The following is a 25,651-nucleotide window of genomic DNA, read 5'->3' as shown; positions in this document are numbered from 1 at the left end:
AACTAATTAATTAATTGTCTCTTTAAGGGTCGCATCCATGGCATTTGGAAGTTCCCAGGAGCTGTAGCTGCTGGCCTACACCTTAGCCACAGCAGTGCAGGATCTGAGCTGCATCTGTGACCTACACCACAGGTAATGGCAACTCTGGGCCCTTAACCAACTGAGCAAGGCCAGCCAGGGATTGAACCTGTGTCCTCATGGATATTAGTCAGATTCATTACTGCTGAGCCACAATGGGAAACCCTCCTAGGCATTTTATATTCCTGCCTCTACTTCAAAGAGTAAGATGTAAATATATAATGTACTGAAGTCAGATTGAGTGCACATTTTGGTTTATTGGAATGACATAAAGGGTCTGAACATGAAGCTAGGGCTGTTGTTCCCAAAATTGTGTTCAGAAGCACAGAGTTATTTTAAAAACTTCAGGAAAGCACGTAATACTCCGTGTCTGTTGAACACTGAACAAAATTGCTAGCTGGAGGTAGTTCATAATTTTAATACCAGATAGGGTTGTGTTCTATCGATGACGTTACACCTTTGCAAAGCTTGGTTTTTGGCAATTGCAATGTTAAAAAGCAAGTAGTGCACGAAACTTGGTCAAGGTAGAATAGGAAATGAAGAGAAGATGTTTGATCGGATTCCAAGGGTTGAGAAGTGCAGTGCCCAGCAGGCACATAATCCTCAATATTAAATAACTGTGATTATTTAATAATGAAATAAAAATACCACTTTTCTTTCAATTTGTATATTATTTTTTCAAACAGCTACAAAGTTGTTTGATAAAAGAATAAAAGTGCACATACAAAGAATAGAAATATATAAGTTATTGGGCCTGACTACTTAATATGAAAAACTATAGTCTGGGGACTCTGTGAGAATTACAAAATAAAGAAGTCCTTGAATGTACGAAGTTTAGGAAACTCTAGATTATAGTCTTTCCTTCTGGATATATTTTTAATTGATTTTTAATTGGTAAATAAGATGGAGACCTTATCCACCAGTGTTAGGAAAATGCAAATTATCTTTATCTGAGTCTAGCAGTATATCAATTGATTAATTTCTTAACTGCTTATAGTGTGACTCACCTATGTATTTCCTAGGAAGCCATCTTCACTAGTGCATTGGAATTGCATCTAGTCTTTTCTTTGTATATTACCCATTCCTCTCTCTCTTCCCTTTTCTCTTTCTCTCTGTCTCTCTGTCCTGTGTTCTTTGTGTCTTTCTCTTTGTCTCTGTCTTTCTCACACAGAGATACACACACACACACACACACACACACCTCAGCACACAGATCCTGGCACAGGCTGTACAATGATATGATATTCTTAATGGGCTGTGCATTTCAAGGATAAGCAGAGAGAGTAGTTGAATGGCAATTGAGGGTGAGTGAAGGTGCCCACTTAGCCCTTAAGAACAAATGAGTACCAGCCGGTAAGAAATTTGGATTAGAGCAAGGCCATTCTCTGGGATTTCTATCCTCCAGCAGTTCCCCACCAATATAAGCCTATTCCTAAACACAACCACGAAGTAAGAAAAATTCTGCCAGGCTCTGCATTCATCATACCTGTTACAAGGCTAAAGATGTTCCCTAGGCTGGAAGAGAAACTAAGAAATAACGAAGGGTAGACTAGTTTCTCCATTTGTAAATCAGATGGCATTCAACTGGATATCTACAAGAGATTTTCAAAACCCTTACAATTTATAATCTTATGAATTCAGCTGGAAGTGGGACCAGAAAAAAGATCTGACAATAGTATGCAAATCAAAACATTTTGTCATAATGCACAGAATGGAGCACTTTTAGCAACGGGAACCAAGGACAACATGCCAACATAAATTAGATTCGAAAAGAGAGGGGGTTGTCCTCTCTTTCCCAGCATGTGCCCAATGCCAATATCTGGTAGACAAACCCCCAAAGCATTGTTCGGCACCATGTTAGAAGCTATTAATGGAAACACTTGAGAAAAAAATACTGATTTTCCTTTGCATTAGGAATCCAAGTTTTATCTTCTAATTAACCACTTAGTAATCTACCCAGCAAAGTACTTACCAGTGTACACAGAAGACTTGATAATATCTGACTTTACTGTCCCCAAGCACTCAAGCATTTACTTACCACTCTCTTTGTACTTTGAGGCAGGAGTGGCTTTATAGCTCTTCCACAGACTGAGGGAGTGGCATTCTGGTGAGGTGATTCTGTCCTGAAGCTCAGTAACAAAACAGGAAAAATCTGGGCCCCACCTCCCTAATCCAAGGGAACCAGAGATTTTATCTTGTTGTTTATGTACTAGAAGTTCCTGCTGCCAAGACTTGGCCACAGTGAGGACTTGAGCCTGCAGAAATCTTATGGATGGATGATCCTGAGCCTGTGCTGGCCTAGGAGTCCCCAGTACACCAGGCTCTGCATTCATCATACCTGTTATGCCGAATTTGGAATCTAAGGTTAACCATTGTTTATACTTTAACTTGAATACTTGCAACAGCGAAATGCTAAAAGAAACACTGACTGGTGATATGCACTTTAAATTATTCTTTTCCCTGCAAAATAGAAATCATCGAGTCACAGCAGCATCTTCATTGTTTATAGATTTCATTCTTTAAAAGGGAGGGAATAAATAAAATAAGGTGATTATGACAACATCTTGTACACCAGAGATTCACTTTTAAGTGATTCGATCCACTTCCCATTTATAGAAAATCATTATTATTATTATTTTAAAATCATATATCACCCACATGATTAAGTTCAATTTTTAAAGCCTTCTTAAGTGTAGATGACTAGCCAGGCACTTGGAAATATGACAAACCTATGGGAGAAACATGACTTTGGAGTCACAAATCCTGGGTTTAAGTAATGTTTTCACAAGTTACTTTCTGAGTAATCTTGAAGAAATTACATAACTTTTTAAAGCTTAAATTTCCTCAAAGATAAGCATAATAATTCTTGCCTCAGATAGTTGTGGTGGGGATTAAATGAGATGATGCACATAGAGAGTCTTGTACATAGTAAACACTCTGCAAATAGCTGTGGTGATGATAGAAATGGCGGTGATGATGCCATTACCAGAAGAGAGAACGTGTCGTTCTGTAATATTGAAATGATTCCCACCAGCACAGAGAGTAAACTCCAGGAAAGATTGTGTAAGCCTGAAGAAGCAGGAGGAAGGTTCTGGAAGGGCAAAATTTTTTTTTCTTGATTTTTTTTTTTGTCATTAGTAATGTTTCTAGAAACATGGTTGGCAAAATTTAAAAAAGGCACAAAAAGGGATTAATGATAAATGTTTACAACTTTCAGTGAAGAGTACCAAAGTATGTTTTACAAAAAAAAGCAGAGAAAAAGTTCAGTAATTCATGCACAACTTGAGCTTAAAAAAAAAAGGAACTTCTCTTCAGATAGGCCCTGAGGCTTGAGAAAATGAGTTTTCGTAATCACATGCTTCATGTAAAACAAAATGTAAAGCTGCATATATATATATATATATATATATATATATATATATATATATATAAAATACCAAATATATATATATTTGGTATAATGGTGAACCCATTTTTTTTTTAAAGTGAAGCAATTAAACAAAGGAAAACAAAACCAAAATACCTTCATAAACAAAGTAACTCCCCCTGTAGCCTCTGTCCTTTTTACCACTTAGTGGGGTAAAATGTCCAATAAAATGTAAGATGCAGCATACTCAATCATGTAATCCAGAAACTTTTCATGATAACTTATTTCAAATTTCCCTTGACAGTTCACCACAACAATGGAAAACTGGCCCCTTGTTTGTTCACACAGTCCTTGAGCCCCAAAGTGAAGTCACCAGTTAAACCATCTGGATAAATATTTGCAGCTGTGCTCAGCCAGCTGGCCCCACCCTCTGGGTGGGAGCCCACCTGGGACACTGCTTTGTCCTGCTCCTTTGTGGGACTCTCGTCCTCAGGCAGGTAGTCAGGCAGCTCTGTATTCTGTTCTACTTCCAGAGGTGTGTCTTGGAATGGGACCAGCCTCTCTTCTCCACTTTTACTTTTCACAACTTGCTGAGCCTTCATAACCTTGGTTGATGCTATTGCTGATGCCAAAGCCACAGCTGTCAGATCTGAACAGATTCTCACCACATATCTCTGAATGGCCATTTGAAAAGTAAAGCTAATAACACCTTTAATTTTTAACAAAGCCTCTTCACATAGATTTCTCCGAGACGTATCATCAAGACCATCTATATGCAAAACCACTGTTTTGGCATGTTTGTTTGTAATTCCCAGAAAAAACTGAGCTTTCCTTCAATGTGAATTCATTTCATTGAAGCTATCACCATCTGCCATATTAGAAGATTGAAGAATGTCATAGATTTCAGAGGCCAGCAGTTTTGTTTCTCCTGGAGTTTTGATCTTCTGCATAACATTTTGCAAGCTTAACATCATACCCAGCTCTCCTTTCATCTTTTCTCTGTTAGCACAGCACTCTGCCAAGTATCAAAGAGCAAGCAAAGCTGAGTGAACAACAGGGGGGTTGGGATGGTCCTTAAATAAAATAAGGCCAGGCAGACGTACCTGATCCTGGACAATGGCTCTTCGATTTAATGGATTTGCTGCCAAATCCTAGAGCTGGTTAACCACTGAGAGAGCATCGGGTTCTTCATTCATGGTGGAGGAGGAAGAATTCATCTTCTATGCCAGACACATGAACAAAATCTTATTAAATTCCCTTCAGCGTTCTAGGAATCCAGAGCCTGCCTCACCATCAGGGCCACACCAACCGATAAGGTAGACGTACCTGGGAGGCACGGAGCAGTTCCCTCCTTCCAAGACGGCCTCAGCGTGGGCTTTTCTTGATTTTTGATATAGTATTAACATAACCTCTGGCCCTGCATCCAGACAGCCTTCTGTATCCCTGGGTCTGTTCCTTGCTCATTAGGCTCACCCTTTGCCTTATTTCCGGTTCATTAAAGACTTGGCACAGAGAGAGCATTGTGGTCTCTGTTGAGCTCAGCTGCCTTCCTGCAGCTATGAAGTTGATAATATTTGGATGATTTCAAAGCTTAATTTTTACCCAGAACGTAAGCCTTCAAGACTGCTATTAATTCACATGTTTTTGTTTGTTTGTTTGTTTGTTTTTGACCTACCCCACAGCTGTGGAAATGCTGGATCCTTAACCCACTGTGCCATAGCAGGAACTCCCCAAGTGTGTTTTTAAAAATCAAAATATGTTTGACATTAAGTCATGGATACCTTGAGAACCAGGGCCACAGTTAGTGTTCCAAACTCCAGTTCTTAGGCACTTACCATGATATGTACATGCACCCTTGGTGCATGCTAAGGGGGTCCCAGGGCCTTATCAGGTATCCCATTAACATAAGTGGAAACAAAAAACTTTATAGTGTTGGTTGAGCATAAATGTGATCATTTATTATGACAAATGATATCATTTTCCATAATTAGCAAGAAACTTGTGGTAATTAAAAATAAGAAGGCTGAACTTCAGTAGCACCTTCACTTTCCGCTATTTATTTATTTATTTTTTTTTATTTTTTTTAATTTTTGGTCTTTTTTGTCTTTTTGTTGTTGTTGTTGTTGCTATTTCTTGGGCCGCTCCCGCGGCATATGGAGATTCCCAGGCTAGGGGTTGAATCGGAGCTGTAGCCACCGGCCTACACCAGAGCCACAGCAACGCGGGATCCGAGCCGCGTCTGCGACCTACACCACAGCTCACGGCAATGCTGGATCGTTAACCCACTGTGCAAGGGCAGGGACTGAACCCGTAACCTCATGGTTCCTAGTCGAATTCGTTAACCACTGCGCCACGACGGGAACTCCCACTTTCCGCTATTTTTAGGGTTTACTGTCAGTTAGTTGTACTTGAGGCCCTGAAAAGAGAAAAGCTATTAGGTTCCTTTTTGAAGTGGACCTATCCTCTGAGAAGAAAAATTGATAGATGATAATACTCTTTAGGGAGCAATTTGGACTTTCTGCCTTTTGGGCCCATGGTAGGATTGAACTTCTTGGTACCTTAGTGGTTGGCTGGGGACATGTGACTAATTCTGGTCAATTTACTGTAAGCCAAAATAACATGTATCCTTTCTTGGCTTAGAGAATTTAATTGCCAGTTTGAGATCCCAGAGCACTATTTTTTCCCTTCAGTGTGGCGACCAGCAACGTTCAACATGGCTGTTCCATTAGCCTGGATGCCTGAGTAACTCTGATGAGCAGAGCCTGCCCCTCAATAGCTACATAACATGAAAGAGAAATGATCTTTGTCCTATTTCAAGGTTTTGAGATTTGGGGATTCCTTGTTAGTGTATCTTATCTAGCTTGTATTGATTGATGCACTAGAGGAATGTTTCTTGGCTCCTTCTAGTATTTCTAAGTAATCTTCTTCCTCCTTCTTCTTTTTTTTTTTTTTCTTTTTAGGGCCACACCTGTGTTATATGGAAGTTCCCAGCCTAGGGGTCAAATCAAAGCTGCAGTTGCCAGCCTATGCCACAGCCACAGCAATGAGGGATCCAAGCTGTGTCTGCAATCTATACCACAGCTCACACAATGCTGGATCCTTAACCCACTGAGCAAGGCCAGGGATTGAACCTACATCCTCATGGACACTAGTTGGGTTCGTTACCACTGAGCCACAATAAGAACTTCCTCTAAGACACCTTCTGAAGTCTTGCCTCCCTTCCTTTCTTCCTTTGCTCTGATTCATATTTAGAGCCATAGAGATTTTTTTTGACTGTGCCCACAGCATGCATAAGTTCCTGGGCCAGGGATTGAACTCACACCACTGCAGTGACAATGCCAGATCCTTAACTGCTAGGCCACAAGGGAACTCCAGAGCCATAGAATCTTAAAAAGAGCATAGCAGTTACTAAGTTTTATTCTCAGTTGTAAATTGGACCTAGCCAGTGCACTTTTTTTCTTTCTCCCTCTAAAAAATTTTAAAACAACCACAACTCCCTACCCTTTACTCCATCACACAAAAAGCATTAAGGAGCTCCCTATGCCATTCTCAGTAGAGGTTTTTGGTTTTTGGTCGTTTTTAAAATATATTTGTTCTTAAGTGGGTTTGCTTTCCTAAGTCCCTTTCTCATTAAGTTTGTTCTCTTTCTTTTTGTGAGAACACAGCTGTAGAAAAGTAGCACTGAAAGAAGAGGTGGAAATAATACCATGTCTACTTAAGGCCAATTATTTTGATTCAAATAGGTCTTTTCTCTGTCAACAGTGGTGAATTTGTACCTCTACCATCTAATAACCAGGGCAAATAGCAGCCCCTTTCTTTTAAGTTCCCTTAAATGTCTTTGTATCTTTTTTAATTAAGTTATTTATTTTTTCTGTTAGAGTTGACTAACAATATTCTGTTTATTTCTGCTGTACAGCAAAATGACCCAGTCATACATATATATACACACATTCTTTTTCTCACATTATCCTCCATCACGTCCATCACAAGTGACTAGATATATTTACCTGTGCTATACAGCATGATTTCATTGCTTATCCACTCCAAATGCAATAGTTTGCATCTATAAAAATGTCTTTGTATCTTGAGGAAAATTTTGTGGGAAAGTGCAACAGTGTTAGAATCTGTCATATCACTTAAAGGTGCTATTCTGTAACTGTCTAAGGAGTTTGTGATTAATGGGAAATGCTTACCTGGTGACATACTTAGAAGAGCATAGTGGGGTGAAGCAGGAAGAACACTGGCAAGAAGACAGGGTTCTGTAATATTCTTCTCTGCAGAGAAAGATAATCATCCTTGTTTTGCCTAACACGCAAGTTTGTGGTGAAGATTAGGTGCGATCCTGACTGTTGAAGTGCTCTGTAAATGCTACAGAAATCAATTATCCAAGTCTTAAGAGTTTGAATCTTTCTCATCTAGGTTTTCCTTGCTATCTAGGTATTCCCAGACATAGCATGATCTTCTAGAGGTCTGCATTAGCCTTGACTGTCCCAAACCAATTTAAGTGCAAAGCTTGACTCCTCTCTGTTCCACAAAAAGTCCACCTCCATTCAATCTTTTTTGTGTTTAATAACTTTACTGAATATTTAAGGAGTCACAAGGAGAAACTGCATTGCATCCTACCTAGCATTCTGCTATCTGATGGCTCTATTCTTCCTTTTTGTTCTTATTTTCTTTTCTTCCATCCTTTTTTAAATAACTTGACCATTTCTCTATTTTCTCCTGAAGAACCTGATTCTGTCCAAAACTCAGGTCTGTCTCTCTTCTTCTAAGCACTTATGAGGATATATTTTTTAAGCAAAACATATCTCCATTCTTATTTAGATACAATAATACCTTAAATAATATAGTTATTAATGTCAATATTCATATACTTTTATATTATTATATTGGACACAAATATATTAAAACCGTTTTTGAACCTTATTTGACAGTTTGTGGTTCATTAACTTTTTAGTTCTGGGGATCAGATCCATTCTTGTTATGTGTGGAGGAAACAAAGTTGATTTTTTACCTTGGATATAAGATAGACACTGGAAAATGAACTGATGATAAATACTTTTTAATTGATTCATCATTCAGCACACCATTGTTTAGCACAGGTTGCAGAGTCAGTTCTGGCAGTAAAGCCCAGATGGGCTTACTTACAAGCCACATAACTTGGAAAACCCATTTTGCCATTCTGTCTCAATTTCCTGATGTACAAAATGGGTTGTGAGGGTTAAATATGACAAAATTTGATTTCCTGTTGTAGGTCAGTGGTAATGAACCCGACTGGTAAGCATGAGGATGTGGGTTCGATCCCTGGCCTTGCTCAGTGTGTTAAGGATCTGGTGTTGCTGTGAGCTGCAGTGTAGATTGAAGATGTGGCTTGGATCCCTGTTGCTATGGCTGTGGTGTACACTGGCTGCTACAGCTTCGATTTGACCCCTAGCCTGGGAACTTCCATATGCCATGGGTATAGCCCTAAAAAGACAAAAAAAGAAAAAGAAAAAGAAAAAAAGAAAGAAAATTGAATACTTTATAACATCTAGAACATAATGAATGAACACTAAATGATGGCTTTTTATATTTTATCCATTTTCCTTAGGTTTCTACACTTTGAAGTAGTGCAACATTAAGATAAATTGATACTTTTATAGAATCAGTTACTTCCTACTGGCCAGCTGCTCACAGTATAGGAATATTTAATGATACAGCTCTTTTTAATAGTTATAATTAAAATTTCTATTCCAGAATATGTAGCTTTTATAGATGGACATGTAGGGGTAAATAAGTTTTAGATATATATTTCTCATCCACAAGGGTAAAGCAGTCAGTCCTTACTGCAGTTTGAACGGACAGTGGAAGAAATACCAGCTGGTATTCGTGAGACATGACTGACCATGTGTCCCTGAACTCTGACCTGACTTCTTTGAACCTCTGTTTTCTTATCTGAGAGATTCTCTGTAGTCCTTTCCATCCTTAAAATGACTCAGTGACTTGGAGTGACCCTTTGGGTCCAAAGAATAATTCCTATTATTGCTTCATTCTGAAGAGTACCAACTTATCCTAATTTCTATATTTTCTGGGAATTTATTTGGTGACTCCTAGGCACAAAACTGTCACATTTGAAATTAGTGCCAGTGAACATGATACAAAAGACATTCAATTTAATCTTTCTTAAGAAATTGACAGTTAAGGGATTATGATAGAGTCATAGACTATTATATTTGATGGGCATTAGTGATCATTTGACACCCTCTTTTATGCACTGATGAGAAAACTTGCTCCCAAAAAGCTGAGGTAACTTCTCTAGGGACCATATAAGTAACCTAACAGAATGCAAGAGTGTAAACACTATTGCAGGATTAAAGCAAACTGGTTTGGGAATATGGAGATGGAAGAGATGCATTTTGGCTGGAGGGGCTGAGGAAAGCTTGGTGGGGAATAGCATTTACCCTGGGCTGGCAGGAGGGATGGGTTCTTTACTGGAATCTGGGGAGACAATAGTAGATAGCATGAAGTAAACCCAAGGGCAGCAGTCTTTTTGAACAGTGAGGCAGTGGTTTGGTTGGAGAGCTGGTGTGAGGGCATCACAGTGGCAGTAAGGCTGGGAAGGTTGGTTACAGCCAGTAATGACAAAGGAGGTGATGAGAAGTCACTGAAGATTTCTGAGAAAAGGAGTGAAGTGTCAGCAGGAAAAGGACTCTGCAGCTCCTCTTTGTTGGTGCTCTCACAAATACCTCCAAGTCTGGGACTAGAGAGTAGAAGTTTTGGGGCAAGAGGAAGGCACACTTATGTCTTAGAGTTGGCTATGGAAACAATGGATTACTAACTACACAAAGTAATTTAAAAATTATGGTTCAATTAATTAAAGAATTTTAAAAAATGATGTAATGCACCTATGGTAACCATGAGAATGTGCCTCCTGGATCTTTAACTATAGGAGTGTAATTAACCAAGAGCATCGGTTAGTTGAGGTGCTTTGCTTTGCTTGTTCTGAGATCCGCTTTTCCCTTGAGCTGCCTTCAGTCAGTGATGAAATGGCAGAGAGATTGAAGCAGATCCTTCACAGGAGAGTCAAACCTTCTCTGATGGCTCGAAGACTCCCCAGTGGCGCTGCTGAATCATTTTTAGACTCCACAATAGTCTAGAATGTTTCTTTCCCCCCTTATTCCTCTCTCTTTCACCCAGGATCAGACTAGCACTGCTGTCCGATGGCTTCCAGCCTTTTTCCTGCATTCTCCCCCTTTTCTTCATGCAGTCATGTTCCTTAACAAAACCATTGCATGTTTAATCTCATCCTGGTATCTTTGACTTGAATTAAGTAGAATCTAATCTCAGGAATCTTTTTTTTTTTTTTTTGTATCATGGATCCATAATCTGGTTGTAAGGCAGACTGGAGAAGAAAGTGAGGCATGTCCTGTGTAAACACATTCCCCCTCCTGGGAAATAACCAAAAGTCTGCACTGAGCATTACAGATCAGTAACAACATCTTCCAGGGTAAAAGACCAGTTATAAGGAAGACGCTTCCTTTGTCATCCTCATTATAATGTAAATGCTGGATTCTGTATCAATTAGACTTTTAAAAATCTTTATCACTTGAGGGAGTTCCCCTTGCAGCTCAGCAGTAAGGAACCAAGCCTTACCCTAAAATCTGCAGATTTGATCCCTGTCCTTGCTCAGTGGGTTAAGGATCTGGTATTGCCATGAGTTGTGGTGTAGGCCAGGGGCTACAGCTCTGATTCTACCCCTTGCCTAGGAACTTCCATATGTTGTGTGTGTGGCTTTAAAAGGATAAAAAAAAAATCTTTATCACTTAAAATTTTTGTACATATTATGGCCCAAGAGTTTAATTTATAAAATATCTTTATTTTTCTGCAAAGAGCAAATGTGACACATTTGGCTTTGGGGATGGAAAATCAAGGAGCTATCATCTAGAGAAGAATAGTTAAAATAAAAGATTAATAAAGGGGAACCATCACAGGGAGAGATTTTGCAAGAAGATGGTAACTAGCTAACACCCTTTAGACAAGAAGAACAAACATTGTACAGCAAGAAATGCCAAGGCTGAACCTAAGGAGGAATTTGGCCCGGAGGAGCAGAAAGAGTCAAAGACTAATCTCTGAAAACAGTATTTTTTGGAGAGGGCTCAAACAAATTGTTCCTAAGTATAATGTGCACGAGACTCCTCCAGGGAACTTATCAAGACTGTAGATTTCAGCAGAGATTCTGATTCAGCAGGTCTGAATTATTATTACATCTCATTCAGGAATCTGAACTTTTATGAACTCTCTGAGCTTTCTGTTGCAGGAAATATCTCTGTGGGTCATAGGATACTAGATGGTTTATTTAGGATAGTTTCATGTTTCGGGATGTATAGAGGTCTTGAGTGAGTCTTTCTTAGTCAATCTCAGGCTCTGGCCTTGAACTCTTGACGTTTTTAAAAAGATAGCAGTATACTTGGAAAGATTTCAAGGGATCATCTTCTTTCTAAAATTTTCAAGGATATATAAATTTAATAAGAATGTAATCCTACTGGAGCTCTTTTCCCCCTATTGATTCAGCATCAACCCGATAATTGATTTTCAATTTCCTCCGCTATAGAAACAGGATAACAACTATCGTTATTTCACTGAATAGTGGTAATGATGAGTGAGGCAAGTGACAAAGCAGGGATCAGCAAACTTTCTAAAGGGTCAGATAGTAAATACCTTAGGCTTTGTGAGCCGTATTGTTTCTATTGCAAATACTCATTTCTAATACTGCAGCTTTAAAGTAGCTTCAGATAATAAATGAATATGAATGGCTGTGTTCCAGTAAAACTTTATTTACAGAAATAGGTAGTAGGCTGTTTTTGTTTGTTTGTTTATTTGGTCCTGCTTTTAAGAGCTGCATGGGTGGCATATGGAAGTTCCCGGGCTAGGGGTTGAATCAGAATGTCAGCCGGTGGCCTATGGCACAGCCACAGGATCCGAGCCACATCTGCAACCTCTGCTGCAGCTCATGGCGATGCTAGATCCTTAACCCACTGAGTGAGGCCAGGGATTGAACCCACATCCTCATGGCTACTAGTCAGGTTTATTACTGCTGAGCCACAGTGGGAACTCTGGCAGTCAGCTCTTTTGGACCTACAGATGGTAGTTTGCCTACTCTTGCTATAAAGCCTTGAAAATTCTATTATTATTATTAATATAATGGCTTACAAATAATCTTTAATACTTAGCAAAGTAATCAATTTTTAATCAAGAACTAAGTATGTATGCCATCTGCAATTTTTTTCAAAGGAATCTGCTAATAAGCATAATAAAAAAAAACCCTTTGCATTTAAATGCTGGTGCCATTTCAACGGTCTTTAAAGAGTTTCCACTGTGCCATCACATTACTCTAGGCACTTGAAGGAGAAATGCAGGCCAAAGTGAAGAGTAATGTCCACAAAGGCTTTGGAGAAGAAGAGGAGAAATTTTTCTATATCTTGAATCTCTGAGCTTTTACTTCTCTTTGGAGGTCTTATTCTGGGTTTATAGCTTAGTTTATCTCTTAAAGCACAACTTGTGCAAACAACAGCTGTAGTAAATGTTTTATAACCAGATGTTGGTCTACTATGTTGCTCAATGTCTGTTGACATTGAATAGCTTGTGACATTTTAAGACCTCAATTCTAAGCAAATGTTTATCTCTCCTAACAAGTTGGCTTGCTTTCTTTTATCAGATGACAAATATTACATATTGTTTTGCTTTTTGCCTTAGGGTTAGAGCTAAATACAAGGCCCAGTCATTATAATAATTTTCATTTCCTTGGGAGATATTCTTTTCTTCCTTGATGCTTGTTTTTATGGCAATGTCAATGATTATGTTAAATGTTATTACATAGGTGTGTTTTTTTAATTTTCATTTTTTTTTATGGCACACCCATGGCATATAGAAGTTCTCCTGGCCAGGGACTGAATCTGAGCAATAGCTGCAACCTACACCACAGCTGAAGCAACACTTGATCCTTTAACCCACTGCACTGGACCAGGGATCAAATCTGCACCTCTGCAGTGACTGTGCCACAGCAGGAGCTCCTATATAGGTTATAGGTGTTTTTTACTGTAAATTCTGGCAAATTTTAGATCTTGCTGTTATATAACCTAAATCTTATCAATAAAACCTATCAGATCTTATTTGCAAGAAGAGTTTTGTTTTCTATGTAAAGTTCCTCCAAAAGTAACATATATGTGATTACGAATAAAATAAGCTATTAATAAGTCTTTATAAATAATGGAGGTTTTTGTTAATAAGTATATTATGGACAAGGTTATGATCTTCAGTTCTTGAGTCAAGCAAACCTGGGTTCCAATTCCAGCCCCATCACAAAATCAGCTGTCTGGTCCTGGGTATGTTACCCAACTGCTCTGAGTGTCAGTTTCATCACCTATAAGATGGGGATAACAGCCATACCCATCTCACAGAATTGTCATGAGGATTAAATGAAATAATACATGTAATATGCATGTTGTCTGGTCTATCATAAGTACCAACTAAATATCTATATCTATATCTATTATGGCATGTTTATTTTTATTTTTATAGCTGTGTTTCAGTCAATATATAAAACAAATAAAAGAAATGTGGCTACTCCCTCAGCTTTCAATATGAGGCCCTGAGAGTATATCTGAACATAGCCATTGTCTTCTAAGTCTATCTTCTCATTTTTTTCTTTAGTATTTTGAATTATTTCCCACAAAGCATGACCTAATATCTGAGAACTTTGTTACCAAATACAGTCCAGATAAGAAGACTCTCAAGAATAACACGCAGGAGTTCAAATATTTACCCACGATTTAAATTTCCCAATGATTTAAACCATGGGGCCTGCTTTTCATTCTCTGTAATTTTATAATTTTCCCACACAACTCACCTCAATTAGGGCTTGGCTGAACCATTTAGCTAGTATTATTTTACTGTGCATTTTGGAGAATCTGATGAACTTGAGGGAAGGGTAGAATGGAATAGATATTTCCTGACACTATTTCAGTTTTATAAATAGACCTAATTCTGCTAACTCTCCACATCTGCCTCTCCCACTGTTCCTCTCAGCTATAAAATTTAGAATTTAGATTTAATATTTTTCCTTTTACCTTTTTTCTTTAAGAAGTACTGACTGATGATAAAGCTAAAAGCATTGTGTGGACAGATTAGAACCACTGAAGTTGGAAAAAAAAGGCCACCACAACAGCAAGAAGCCCCAGGATTTTCAACAGAAAGAAAGCTGGGAGATTAGATGAAGTTTTTAGAGCTCGTGTCTTTAAAGGCTTCAGTATCCTTTGTTTTTGGGTGAAGATGGCATTCCTGGCTCCTTTCCATTGCCCAGGTCCAACCAGGCGATATTGATAGGAGTTGCAGGGCCCAAAGCAGAGTTTCACAGCCAGTTTAAGATCCTTTAGCAACAGGGAGACGAGGTCTGGCTTTACACCTATCTCCAAGGCAAGCTCGTCCAAGTAGTCGATGTAATTGGTCTGTAGTATCTGGCTATTGCTCTCTCCAAACCTTAATGAAGACAGATTCACAAAATATTCTAAGTTATGTAAGAATGTTTAGGTATTCACTAGCTGTTGAAAGAATAAAGGAATGAATGAATGGATAAATATTTTGAATGACTCTCTGGTAGCTAATGTTAGTTTATTATTTAGAAGGCCCATATCTCAGATTGAGAGTGAGCCTGAAGATAAATGACCATGAATTCATGGAAGTTCTAGGAATGTGGCAAGGTTTGTAACCATGATTATTATTTGGTATTTAGAAGGAGCTTCAAGTCTCCTGGTAAGTAAAGTGAGTCAGGATTGCTGCAAAGATTCACAAGTTAACATGGATTAAATTATAGCTCAGTGTCTTGTACAGAAGAGATGCTTAACATCTGCTTGTTAAATTATTAAAGTACTGGCACTCTGGCTGCCATGTAACAGATGAATTAGAATTTAAATGTGAGATAACTGCTCCATGGGATGTAAGGCCCCCAAGTCAACTTTCCAATGTACTTTGTCATTACTGAACTCCATTACACTTTATTACAAAGTATAAATCCTTGAACCTTCATTTCACACCAACTCCTTTCTAATTTACTTTGATAGGAGTTCCACCAGCTAACTTTCCAGAGATAGTCAGGCTACTATTACCACCATTGTCCCATCCCATCCTTTCTTTACCACGTAGTATGAGAGGAGTCAGAATCTAACATCAGCATCACACAAAACAAATGAAATTAGGTCAAGGGAAAAAGTTCTTGTGTAGTGAAACTACAATTTTTAAGTAGCTGGATCAAGAGAGGATTAAGATGGCAGAATAGAAGGACTGGAACTCAACTTCTCTCCTAAAAACAACAAAACTCACAACTAAAGACTGAGCAATCTCCCCCTAAATGGACTGGAAACCTTAAAAAGATATCCTGCTCCACAAGAAAAAGAGGAGGCCATCAAGAGGTAGGAAGGGCGATTAGGTGATATAAGCAACCCCATACCTCCTGGGTGGGAAGCTCCACAGACTGAAAACTAACTGGTTCACAGAGGGAGACTCACCTACAGGAGTGAGAGTTCTGAGCTCCACATCAAACCCTCACATGTGGGGATCTGGCACTGGGAGAAGGAGCCCCTGGAGCATCTGGCATTGAAGACCAGTGGGGCTTGTGTCCAGGAGCTCCACAGGACTGGGGGAAATGGAGACCCCATTCTTCTTATTTTTTTTTTTTTGTCTTTTTGCTATTTCTTTGGGCTGCTCCCGCGGCATATGGAGGTTCCCAGGCTAGGGGTCCAATCGGAGCTGTAGCCATTGGCCTATGCCAGAGCCACAGCAACACGGGATCTGAGCCACGTCTGCAACCTACACCACAGCTCACGGCAACGCCGGATCATTAACCCACTGAGCAAGGGCAGGGACTGAACCCACAACCTCATGGTTCCTAGTCGGATTCGTTAACCACTGCACCATGACGGGAACTCCGGAGACCCCATTCTTAAAAGGCACACACAGACTTTCACGTGCACTGGGTCCATAGGAATCTGGGTCAAACCTAACTGCAGTTCTTCGAGGACATCCTGGGAAAACAGGGGTGAATGTGGCTTGTTATGAGGGACGGACATTGAAGGCAAAACTCTCGGGAATATTCAGCAGCTACTTTTCTCTGGAGGTGGCCATTTTGGGAAAATCTGGCCACACCCATCAGTCAGTACTGAGAAGCCCCAGGGCAAACACCAATCCAGGTGGGATCACAGCCCCACCCCTCAGTAAACAGGCTGCCTAAAGACCCCTCAGGCACACAGCTGCCTTTAATCCCACCCAGAGACAAAACCCCACCCGCCAGAGGGATTAGAATCAGCTCCACCTACTAGTGGGCAGGCATCAGCCCCTCCCATCAGGAAGCCTACAGCAAGCACCCATACCGACTTCAGCCACAAGGGGGGCAGACACCAGAAGTAAGAGAGGCTACAATCCTATTATCTGTAAAAAGGTCACCACATCAAAAACCTATAAAAATGAAAAGACAGAGAACTATAACTCAGATGAGGGAGAAAGGAAAAACCCCAGAAAATCAGCTAAGTGAGGAGGAGATTCTCAGCCTCCAGGAAAAAGACTTTAGGTTGTTGATGCTGAAGATGATGCAAGACATTGGAAATAAACTGGAGGCAAAGATGGATAACTTACAGGAAGCACTGACCAAAGAGACACAAGATATAAAACTTAAACAAGAAGAGATGCAAACTACAATAACTGAAATAAAAAATTCACTAGAGGCAGCTAACAGCAGAATACAGGAGGCAGAAGAATGAATAAGCGGGGTGGACAGATTAGTGGAAATTACAGATGCAGAACAGAAAAGAGAAAAAATATTGAAAACAAATGAAGAGAGTCTCAGAGATCTCTGGGACAATGTTAAACACAGCAACATCCGTATTATAGGGGTGCCAGAAGAAGAGAGAAAGAAGGGGACGGAAAAAATACTCCAAGAGATAATAGCCGAAAACTTCCCTAACATGGGAAAGGAACCACTCACTCAAATCCAGGAAGCACAATGAGTACCATATAAAATAAACCCAAGGAGGAATACATCAAGACACATATTAATCAAACTGACCAAAATTAAAGACAAAGAGAAAATCTTGAAAGCAGCTAGGGAAAAGAAACAAATAACATACAAGGGAACCCCAATAAGGTGATTGGCAGATTTTTCAGCAGAAACTCTGCAGGCCAGAAGGGAGTGGCATGTTCTACTTAACGTGATGAAAGGAAAAAACCTCCAACCAAGATGACTTTACCCAGCAAGGCTCTCATTCAGATTTGAAGGAGAAATCAAAACCTTCACAGATAAGCAAAAGTTGAGAGAATTCAGCAACACTAAACCAGCCTTACCACAAATACTAAAGGAACTTCTCTAGGCAGAAAAGAAAAGACACAACAGGAAACAAAAATTCCACAAATGACAAGGCTCACCATATATAGTAAACGCATACATACAGTAAAGATATGAAATCATCCATGCACAATTATACCACCAAAATCAGAAGTCATGAGAAGAGGTGGGTACAAATGCAGGACCCTGGAGATAAACTTGCAATTAAGAGAACAACAACTTAAAACAATCTCATATACATATAGACTCTTATAGCAAAACTTCAGAACTAACTGCAAACCAAAAATCTACAATTGATACACAAACAAGGAATCTCTGGAGAAGAAATATATCTCATAGTAAATAAGTGCATAATCCACCATGAAGGGGGTCATTTGACATCATTCTTGGAATGCTGAAGTCTTCTTAGATCTGATTCTGATTTCCTCTCCATCAAAGAATTTATGATAATTATAATTAAATAATACAACTATACAATTAAATAATATAGGTCTACAATTGTATTATTAATAACCATTTCTCTCCATTGTACAATGTAAGGTCTATAATGTCTTATCACATCACCTAGAATGGTGTAATGCCTATGTTGAAGAATCAATAAGATGTAGCAAATTGTGAGGACATATGTATATAGTTACACTGTTTTTTAACCAATTTATGCATTTTATATTTTACTTATTTTCAGAGGGTTTATTATTTTTGTTATTCTTACTAGTTATTCTTTTTATTATGCTATATAAAATATTTAATGGTATATAAGATTTTCTTTATAAATTTTAGTTGCATAATATACACAATTTTGATATAATGCTAATTTTTTTAAGAAAAATTGAATTTAATAGATAATACTAAATAGTAAAGATGAATGCCATACAAAATGGGATAAAGTATAGAATAAATTTCCTATTTGTCTCTGCATATTTTCCATTCCACTTCTCCAGAGGGAGTCACTTAATCTGTTTCTTAAGACCCATGATATAATAATCTGTATGAATGTAATTGTGTTTAAACTTATGTATTTCATTCTGTAAAAAATTAAAAATAAAATTTCAAAAAAAAACCACAATATAAAAAAAAGTTGCTGTATCTTAAACTAGTATGAGAATCACCTAGGAAGAACATAAAAATTGAAATTCCCAGTCTCATCCAGAGATTCTGATTCAGTTGGTCTGGGTTATCTCCCAAGAATTTCCATTTTTAAGCAGCAGCTAGGTGGTTCTTGTGGGTGGTTAAATCACTATACTTGGAGAAACATTGCTCTCTGTAAAGAATTTTTAAAAGTTCTTACAAGTCAATTCTTCTTTTATTCCTGCTGATAATGTCTGCCATCATAGTTCTCTCCGAAGGCAAGGTACATAAGCCTAGAAAATAGGTTAGTTTGAGTAGTGGGTTTGATTCATTATTATTGCTTTCTCTAGTAGTTGATTCCTACAATTAAATTTTGGCCATTTACCCACAATATACCAGTCAGGGCTGCTGTTTTGTTGAACTCCAGGGCATCCCACTCACACTGATTTCTAGGTGTTGCTGCCCATGGAGCACCAGGCTATAGCATGAACTCTGAGGTGGAGGGGTTGAGAGAAGAAGTTGGAGAGGGAAGGTGAGCTTGAGAAGTCTGGAATCTGTGCCAGGTGGCTTGAGCTCTATTCTGAAAGTGGTGGGAAGCCATGGGAGGGTTTTTGCAGGAGGTGACAAGAGCAGATTTGCCTTTTGGAAAGATCTTCCTAGGTGCTGAATTTTGGAATCTGGACTTCAGGAAGGGGAGTTTAAAGGTAGCAAGACCAGGTAAGAGACTGTTGAAGTAAACCAGGTGAGAGAGAGAGCAGTGAAAATTAAGAAGGGCAGATGGAGATGGAGAAATTAAATTGATGTGAGTTATCACTGTGGGCTCATGATTCCATCTCCTGTCACAAGGGTCCCCAGAACTTCAGACATGTTGAAAAATGGTCAGCTCCCCTGGATAGGTCTAGCTATCAGACCTCTCAGATTCAATAAGTCCAAAACTCAGCTCATCATTGAAGTCCTCCTGCTCGGACTTGCATCCTCTTCCAGATGCCCCTTCTCTGGTCACAGCTCTACTCTCCATTCGGTTTCTGCATGTCATCTTTGATTCTGCTCTCTTCCTCTCACCAGATCCTTACCCACTAGGCGAGGCCAGGTATTGAACCCACATCCTCATGGATCCTAGTTAGGTTTGTTAACTGCTGAGCCACAAAGGGAACTCCACTTCCTCTCATTCTTATACATGGAGTAAAGAATTATGTCCTGTTGATTTTATTACTAAGTATGTCTCCAATTTGTCTCCTTGTCTGGCTCAGGTTGCATCATATTTTCGTATATAGACTATTGCAGTAGCCTTCTTGCTGGTCTCTGAGACTCCATTACGTTCCCCTTTCAAATCTTTCTTTCACACTCATTCTGAAATAATCTCTCAAAACACATGACTCTGATAGTGTCTTGTCCTTGCTTAGGTATCACCGTCATTGGGTCCTTTGGCAGAAGAGCTTTTTTAAATGGAGATTCTAGGTCCTCAGGCCAGACTTAATCAGCATCTCTAAGTTTTTATGCATAGCTAAGTTTGGAAAGAGACCTACATTTTACATTAAAGATCCTTAATATGTCTTATGTGTAGCTAAGTTTGGAAAGAGACCTACATTGTCAGATAGCTTGTAATTCTTCATCTGCATCATGCCTCTGTGCTTTGACTCAAGTGATTCCCTTTTCTACACCTGGGAAACCCAGTTATCTAGGAAGTTGTCCTTGACCAGGTGCCTTCACTTTATCCCACTCTGCTGTTGCTAAGCACGTTTTCTCTTCTTCTCACACACTCCATGCATTCCTCTGACAAAGAACTTATCTTAATGTTGAAATGATTTACGTTTTTCTCTATCTCACCAAGTTTCAGCACAGGGCTAGGTATTCAATAAATTTTTGTTGAGCTGAATTGAACCCTGGGATCAGGGAGATGGTAACAGCTTTCTGAGGAGTGCAAGGTGCTATATGATGCTCATACAGAAATATTTTAATAATGTCATAGCTCTGTAGGGATCTGTGAGGTTGGCTGCTTAGGTATGTAGAGTTCATTTGGAGTAGAGTTAAGTATGGTGTAGGTTCTAGGTCTCTTGATTTGCACATATTCTGAGGAATTTATAAATATCTTATAGGTAAACCTAGGAGTCATATATATCTTCTTCCTTAGCTGTTCTCTTATTAATCCAAGAAAAAAATATGTACCTAATTTATGCCAACAGAAAATCTCTCAATTTTCTAACATTTTAAAGGAATGATTGTAGATATTTATTATTATTGTATTTCAGTGTTTGTTATTTAGATAATTCTCTACTAACTTTTTAGAATGTCACTTTTGTGGGAGCAGCTAAGGTTGGCAATTTTTTTGTTGGTGTCCTGCTTTTCTAAACTCACTATTGAGTGAAATTTACCAGGTATGAAACTCTCAGCCATTCACTTGCTCGTTCACTTACCTTTGAAAACTCTTGTTACCCAACGAGCTTGAAGTTCAACAGTTGGGAAAATGGAACCTAGGGGCTGGATGAGACCAATGCATGCAAGGGTTGACTTCTCCAGCTGAGGAGGGAACATGTACTTGTACAGCAAGACCATATTATCCTCTACTTTAACAAGTGGATCTTCAAGGAAGGGAAAAGAGAAAGTATAGCCTGTTGCAAAGACAATGACATCAATGCCCTCCTCCACTGTTCCATCCTCAAAGATGGCAGAAGTTTCTGTGATCTCTTTCACTTTTGATTTCACCTTGATGGCTCCATAGAGTATGCGACTAGGAAGATCATCATTTAGTATAGGCTCTTTCATAAGGTATCTGAAACGTACAGAAGAAAGCATTCAGAAGGAATAATTAAAGAGGGGTCTTAAACTCTCTTGTTAGTTTATATTTTATGGGATTGGCTCTGAGAATAAAGATATTTCTTAAATATTCATGAAATTTCTAACTTGACTAGTTGGTCTACCCCAAACCTTACTATCTAACTTTGTTATCATGTTACATATCTCTCCCCTCAACGAATAAAGAAAAACATGAAAATGATTTGGGTAAAAGACATTTCAAAATAGGAGCCATCCCTAAGGGCTTAGACAAAATGTTAGACAAACAGTATGTTTAATTTCTGAACATTCCACTGTTATTATCCCATTGACATTTCTAATATTGTTTTATATTATCTGCTTTAATAATCTTGCTGTTCCATTTAACCTCTATTTGATCATAAGTAAGGAAAGAAAAATTTGTTAAAATTCCCATTCATTTAGAAACTTGTTAAGGGGTTAGTGTGAAAATTAATTTTTGGGGGGATACTTCCGTGATCCCAAATATCCTCCGAGTCTCTGTATGTGGTAGCATGGATAATGGAACACAGCCTGGCTGTATTCCTGGAATTTGCTTTTTTGCAAATTTGAGAACCACTTTTTTTTTTTTTTTAAATAAGGATACTGGCACATGTATCAGATCTTAGAATATAACAATCACATTGCATTTGTTGAAACATGGCAAAGTTCTTCTCTTTGTTTTTTTTTTTTTTTAAGGGAAGGAGCCTGATAACTGAAGAAAAATAAACATTCATATTGTTTGCTTGTGTTTATAAGATCAGGGATGTATAACTTTGAGATTAACAGGCATCAAGTTTGTTATCAAAACTACCCATGGGAAGAACCCTATGGTGTACAAAGTTAGCAAAGTATGAATATTCAGATGTGGAATTTGGGCCAGTTTTCCCATCCCACCCTTAGAAAGGGAGGTCACAATCTCTTAAAACAGGCTCTTCCAATATGGGACAGCTCTGGGTATTAGGGAGCTAGTCTTAGTTCTTTCTGGAGCAGTTCATAATACTTATACTTTGTCTTCTTAAATATTTACTTTTTAAAAGCATACAGAACAAATTTGGAATTTAAAATCCAGGATAGTGTTAGCTTGCAGTTTGAATTGCAATGTTATCAATTTGGTTCTGCAAAGAGAGGCCCCTCTGCTAACCTTGATTACCAATGAATAAGACATAAAAAGGCAAAATAACTCTACTTGTTTTGAGGTATAAGGCCATAATTTTCATGGTTGAACCACCGATTCATCTGTTGTTCCATCATCCATTTTACAACTGTTCGTGGCAGGACATTTCGGAGCATGGAGCTAAAGCGGGTGTGAAAGACCATGTCCCAGGGGTAGCCATCTTCAGAGATACGGCCCATGACCCAGGAGCCGTGTCTGGTGCTGATAAACACCTGATGATCAAAAGGAGTGCAGTTTAAATTAGAGCGTCATCCCTTTGGGAGGAACCCACTGTGTACATAATATAACACATATATGGCCAAAGAATTTGTGAAATTCTTTTTTTTATGGCCAAACCTACAGCATATGGAAGTTCCTAGGCCAGGGATTGAATCTGAGCCACAGATGTGACCTACACACAGCTGAGGCAATGCTGGATCCTTTAAGCCACTTACCTGGGCCAGGGAATCAAACCTGTGCCTCTGCAGCAACCTGAGCCACTGCAGTTGGATTCCTTTTTTTTTTTTTTGAATGTTTGCATCCATGGCATATGGAATTTCCTGTGCTAGGGATCCAATCAGAGTTGCAGCCCCCAGCCTAAGCTGCAGCCCCCAGCCTATGCTGCAGTCACGGTACCATCAGATCCATGCTTCATCTGTGATCTTGCAGTAACACTGGATCCTTAACCCACTGAGCCAGGCCAGAGATGAATCCCGTATCCTCACAGAGACAACGTCAGGTGCTTAACCCACTCAGCCACAATGGGAACTCCTGCAGAAGGATTCTTAACCCACTGCACCAGAGTGGGAACTCCTGAAATTCTTTTTTTTTTTTTTTTTTTTTTAAGATGATTGACTTTAAAGTGAAGTACCTCTTAGTTTTCACAGCTTTGTGTCAACTTTATCATAAAGGTGTTACACAGTGGTATTTACGCCAATAGAGGAAAACTACAAAAGCCTTGAGAACTTCATGGAGACACAAGAAAATCTTTGGGCTAACACCATAAACCCCAGAAATCTTTGCCATATTTGAAGATGTGGTTCAATGCTCCTTCCCTCCTCTCACTTTTCCATCACTCCCAGGTTTTTTTAGAGCTAAGGTATAAAGTTATAATCCTATACTTATGATTATAGCCTAATGTATAGATAAGCACAAATATATGGATCTGTATATGCCTAGAGGGAGGATAACAAGGGAAATTACCTTCCTCTCACACTTTTTTTTTTTTTTGGCCATGTCTACAACATGTGGAAGTTCCTAGTCCAGGAATAAAACCCACACCACAGCAGTGACACAAGCTACTGCAGAGAAAAGGCTGGACCCTTACCCTACTGTGCCACGAGGGAACTCCAGCTTCCCCCATATTAAAAGAAACTCGTCACATATTTTAAAAGTTAAAAACTCCAAATTTATACTGTAATTTTCATTCTCTTAAAGTGCACATCTGAATCCCCTTTCAGATGAATTCTTTACCTTGTATACTAATGTTTCTTTTTTTTTTTAAGATGCACATTTTTTTTTGGTTTTTTTATTATTATTTTTTTAAGGCTACACATGTAGCATATAGAAATTCCCAGGCTAGGGGGTCTAAGCAGAGCTGCAGCCGCTGGCCTGCACCACAGCCATAGCAATGCAGGATCCAAGCTGCATCTGAGGCCTACACCACAGCTTATGGCAACGCTGGATCCTTAACCTACTGATCAAGGCCAGGGATCAAACCCGTGTCCTCATGGATACTAGTTGGTATCATTAACATTGAGCCATGGTGGGAACTTCATAAAGATGTACTTTTAAATCTCTTTTCAAATATATGTTTTACCTTGTTTACTCCCCCACTGATCAAATGCACATTTGAATTGCTTCTCAAAATTTTACATGCTGTTCTATGAATTCTGTTGCATAAGGCTGACTTTGATAAACAGACAAGATTCACTTGCAAGGAAACTGATCAGCTTAGGAGTTTAAGATCATGGATTCTAGATCCAAACTCTGAATCCAGACTGCTTGGGTTTGAATTGCAGCCTCCGCATTTACAAGCTGTGTTGCCTTGGGTGAGTTATTTCAGTCTCTCTGTGCCTCCATTCTCCTTCTCCATAAAATGGGGGTAATAAAAATACCTGCTTCATAGAATTATTATACATGTTAAATGAAATGATATATGTAAAATACTGAAAATATTGCCTGGCAAGTGATAATTGCTACTAGCTATTATTATTATTTTGTAAATGAGGCTGAAGGAGAGGAGTTTCATGTAGTACCATAAATCTGGAGTGAGTCAGAATTTAGGGACAACTTTTGCTGAGAAGGGCCTCAAGTCCTTAGCTTATGGAGTAGCACCTACATAAAATGGTGTTGGTTACTATGTGGTAATATATTTATGTCCTGATTTTATCCTGCTGTTGCCTTTTTGTTGACTTGGCAATACTTTAATTAAGTATTAGATACTATACTTAAATATTTCCATGGATGTCTCTTTCCATTACTATTGTCTTCCATTTTTCCTTAGGATCGATCATGTTTTACGTTGGAAACTCTGTGTATTTTGTTCACTCTCTTTCTGCTGTCATCATCTCTACCACTGGGGAGTCTAATCTGGCTAGCTCCACTAGCTGCAGCAGTGTGATACGCTTGAGGATGTAGGATCAGGCTACTTTCTCTGAGATGCATGCTTTAGGCCAAATGCCAGAGATCTGGTTTTTGGTGGGGAAGTATGTGAATGACTCAGCACCACCCTAGAGCACCCTAGTGGTGCTTTTGGATTGTGGTAGAGCATGCTGTACACTTATGAATGTGAACCTCCTTTACCAGAAGCAGGGCACACTCA

General features: G+C 38.9%; 2 protein-coding genes and 1 pseudogene across 9 annotated transcripts in view; all 3 read right to left on the bottom strand.

The window, feature by feature from the left end:
- The window catches only part of FMO1 (flavin containing dimethylaniline monoxygenase 1), a 28,297-nt gene extending 25,912 nt beyond the window's left edge, over positions 1 to 2,385 (bottom strand). For 2 of the 5 annotated variants that reach the window (XR_014814384.1, XM_005656645.4), the window contains exon 1: positions 2,117 to 2,385. The gene's annotated coding sequence lies outside the window, so the exon portion shown is untranslated. 5 annotated transcript variants of the gene reach the window in all.
- Positions 2,386 to 3,613: 1,228 nt separating this feature from the next.
- LOC146399957 (armadillo repeat-containing protein 1 pseudogene) lies at positions 3,614 to 5,097 on the bottom strand (annotated as a pseudogene). Its single transcript, XR_014816794.1, has 3 exons — positions 4,772 to 5,097; positions 4,549 to 4,665; positions 3,614 to 4,460 (listed from the first exon to the last, which is right to left on the bottom strand). The product of XR_014816794.1 is annotated as an armadillo repeat-containing protein 1 pseudogene (transcript).
- Positions 5,098 to 7,306: 2,209 nt separating this feature from the next.
- Positions 7,307 to 25,651, bottom strand: part of FMO2 (flavin containing dimethylaniline monoxygenase 2) — a 43,894-nt gene continuing 25,549 nt past the window's right edge. Inside the window, exons 6-9 of one of the 3 annotated variants that reach the window (XM_003130104.5) lie at positions 22,861 to 23,060; positions 21,296 to 21,651; positions 19,102 to 19,174; positions 11,280 to 14,959 (exon numbers count right to left, since the gene is read on the bottom strand). In XM_003130104.5, coding sequence (XP_003130152.2) covers positions 14,608 to 14,959; positions 19,102 to 19,174; positions 21,296 to 21,651; positions 22,861 to 23,060 — 981 coding nt within the window. In that variant the 3' untranslated portion in view covers positions 11,280 to 14,607. Of the gene's footprint in view, positions 7,720 to 11,279; positions 14,960 to 19,101; positions 19,175 to 21,295; positions 21,652 to 22,860; positions 23,061 to 25,651 lie in introns of those variants that run through there. The other 2 variants (XM_021063189.2, XM_013989532.3) reach the window with 2 other exon arrangements.

Source organism: Sus scrofa, chromosome 9 (genome assembly GCF_054392235.1).
Source record: "Sus scrofa isolate SSC_HxYL_T2T_F1_AM1 chromosome 9, Sscrofa_HxYL_maternal_Yorkshire_Landrace_v2.0, whole genome shotgun sequence".
Taxonomy (NCBI): Eukaryota; Metazoa; Chordata; class Mammalia; order Artiodactyla; family Suidae; genus Sus; species Sus scrofa.
Note: the sequence above shows the minus strand (reverse complement) of the source record. Positions and strands in the feature narration are given on the sequence as shown.